A 1,624-nucleotide genomic window follows, 5' to 3' on the forward strand; every position below is an offset into this window, starting at 1 on the left:
CACATTGTTATAGTTATTTGGGGAATACAGAGTATTAGTAAGATCACTATATATCATAAATTCACGAAAATAGTCTCTATTTCTTTGTGAGGAAGGGGTAAGGTCTATGTACACTCTAACCGATCTAAACCCCACTTGTGGGATTATACTGGGTATGTTGTTGTTGTTGTACTATCAGAAATTCATGGAAAGGTGAGTTCTAATAGTCAAGTTTTTATGTTGGAACTGTTTTTTACCCTTTCTGTTAATGAATAAATGTTGACATTATGGTATAATTCTCCCGCGAGTTGGCAAATTGTTTGTCAATATGATATTTCATTTAGTATGTCGTTGTTCGACTGATGTGGTAGTCTGAGGGATGATAATTTGATTAAGTAGCTTTTTACAGTGAGATGGTTAATTTGCTTCACTTGCATTTGGATGATTTACTGTGGCATCATGGAACCCTGATAATTGTTTTATCTGAAGGTGTTTGAATTGCTTATATTTTGGGAAAGTTTACTTTCTACATCTCATGGAAGCTGTATTTGAAGAGTATGCTGCCTTTGAGAATAAAGTAAAACAAAGCGTCTATATTGACAATCTTTCACCTTTGGCTAAGGAGTCTGTTATCAAAGCTGCACTTGATCAGTTCGGAAATGTAATTCAAGTCACGTTAATCCGAACCTACCTTGAACTAAAAGGGATGGGACGAGCTGCTTTAGTTGAGATGCAAAATGCAGATGAGGCAAGAACAATCATCTCTGAGATACGAAATTCCCCTTTCATGATCTCGGGCATGCCAAGACCTGTTAGGGCACGTCCTGCTGTAGTTGAGATGTTTGATGATCGCCCAAGGAAACCTGATAGGATGATAATGTGCTACTGGTTGAAATCCAATGATCCTGATTTTGAAGTGGCCACGAAGATGAAGCGTATAGTTAGGAACCATGCAAAAGAAGCCAATTTTTTGCTCAAGGTGAACATTTGCTCATAAAATTGATTTCATGGTTATAATACATTGTTGTCCTAAATAGTTCCTTCTCTTCACGTATCGTCAATTGGAGGAGGAAGAACAACTAGCAAAAGAGCAGTCAGAGTCCTTGAACGCAATCTACAATAAGTATGAACTCGTTCAACATGTCTTTAACAGTGGAACTGCTACGCGATTGGCAAAGCATTATAAAATGCGTACTGATGTTCGCCAGTAATCAACATTCTCATCCATAAACTTGTAGAGATATAAAGATTCAACTGTTAAACCAAATGACATATTTTGCCTTTTGTTAAGTACCTCATTTCTAGGCGGCACAAGGGCCTTTATATGTGCTATCATTCATGTGCTCTTGAATTGTAATTGTTAGCCTCAAACTTCGATAGTTTCAATGAACTCAAAAAGACAGCAACGAGATCACACACAGACACGATCGATCGATTTTGTTTTGTAAGAAATGTAAGCAGAAGAAGGGAAGAATTCGATTCAGAAAAATGAGAGAAAGTCTCTCTATTTATAGCCAACAAAAGGGTGAAGGTCACAATTCTTTGGAAAAAAGACAATCTTTCAAAAAGGTCACAATCCTTTGGAAAAGGCATAATCTTTCAAACGGTCACAACCCTTTAGAAAAGACACAACCTTTCATAAGGG

At 37.1% G+C, this 1,624-nt stretch overlaps 1 protein-coding gene across 1 annotated transcript; it reads left to right on the forward strand.

The window, feature by feature from the left end:
• Nucleotides 1–483: 483 nt before the first annotated feature.
• LOC125820997 (uncharacterized) lies at nucleotides 484–1,200 on the forward strand. The gene is made up of 2 exons (XM_049500429.1): nucleotides 484–958; nucleotides 1,035–1,200. Exons 1-2 carry the CDS (start codon nucleotides 515–517, stop codon nucleotides 1,188–1,190), a joined length of 600 nt encoding a protein of 199 aa, XP_049356386.1. The 5' UTR covers nucleotides 484–514; the 3' UTR covers nucleotides 1,191–1,200.
• Nucleotides 1,201–1,624: the final 424 nt, after the last annotated feature.

This window comes from Solanum verrucosum, unplaced genomic scaffold (assembly GCF_900185275.1).
Source record: "Solanum verrucosum unplaced genomic scaffold, falcon-dt-bn FXZP01000232.1, whole genome shotgun sequence".
Lineage (NCBI taxonomy): Eukaryota > Viridiplantae > Streptophyta > Magnoliopsida > Solanales > Solanaceae > Solanum > Solanum verrucosum.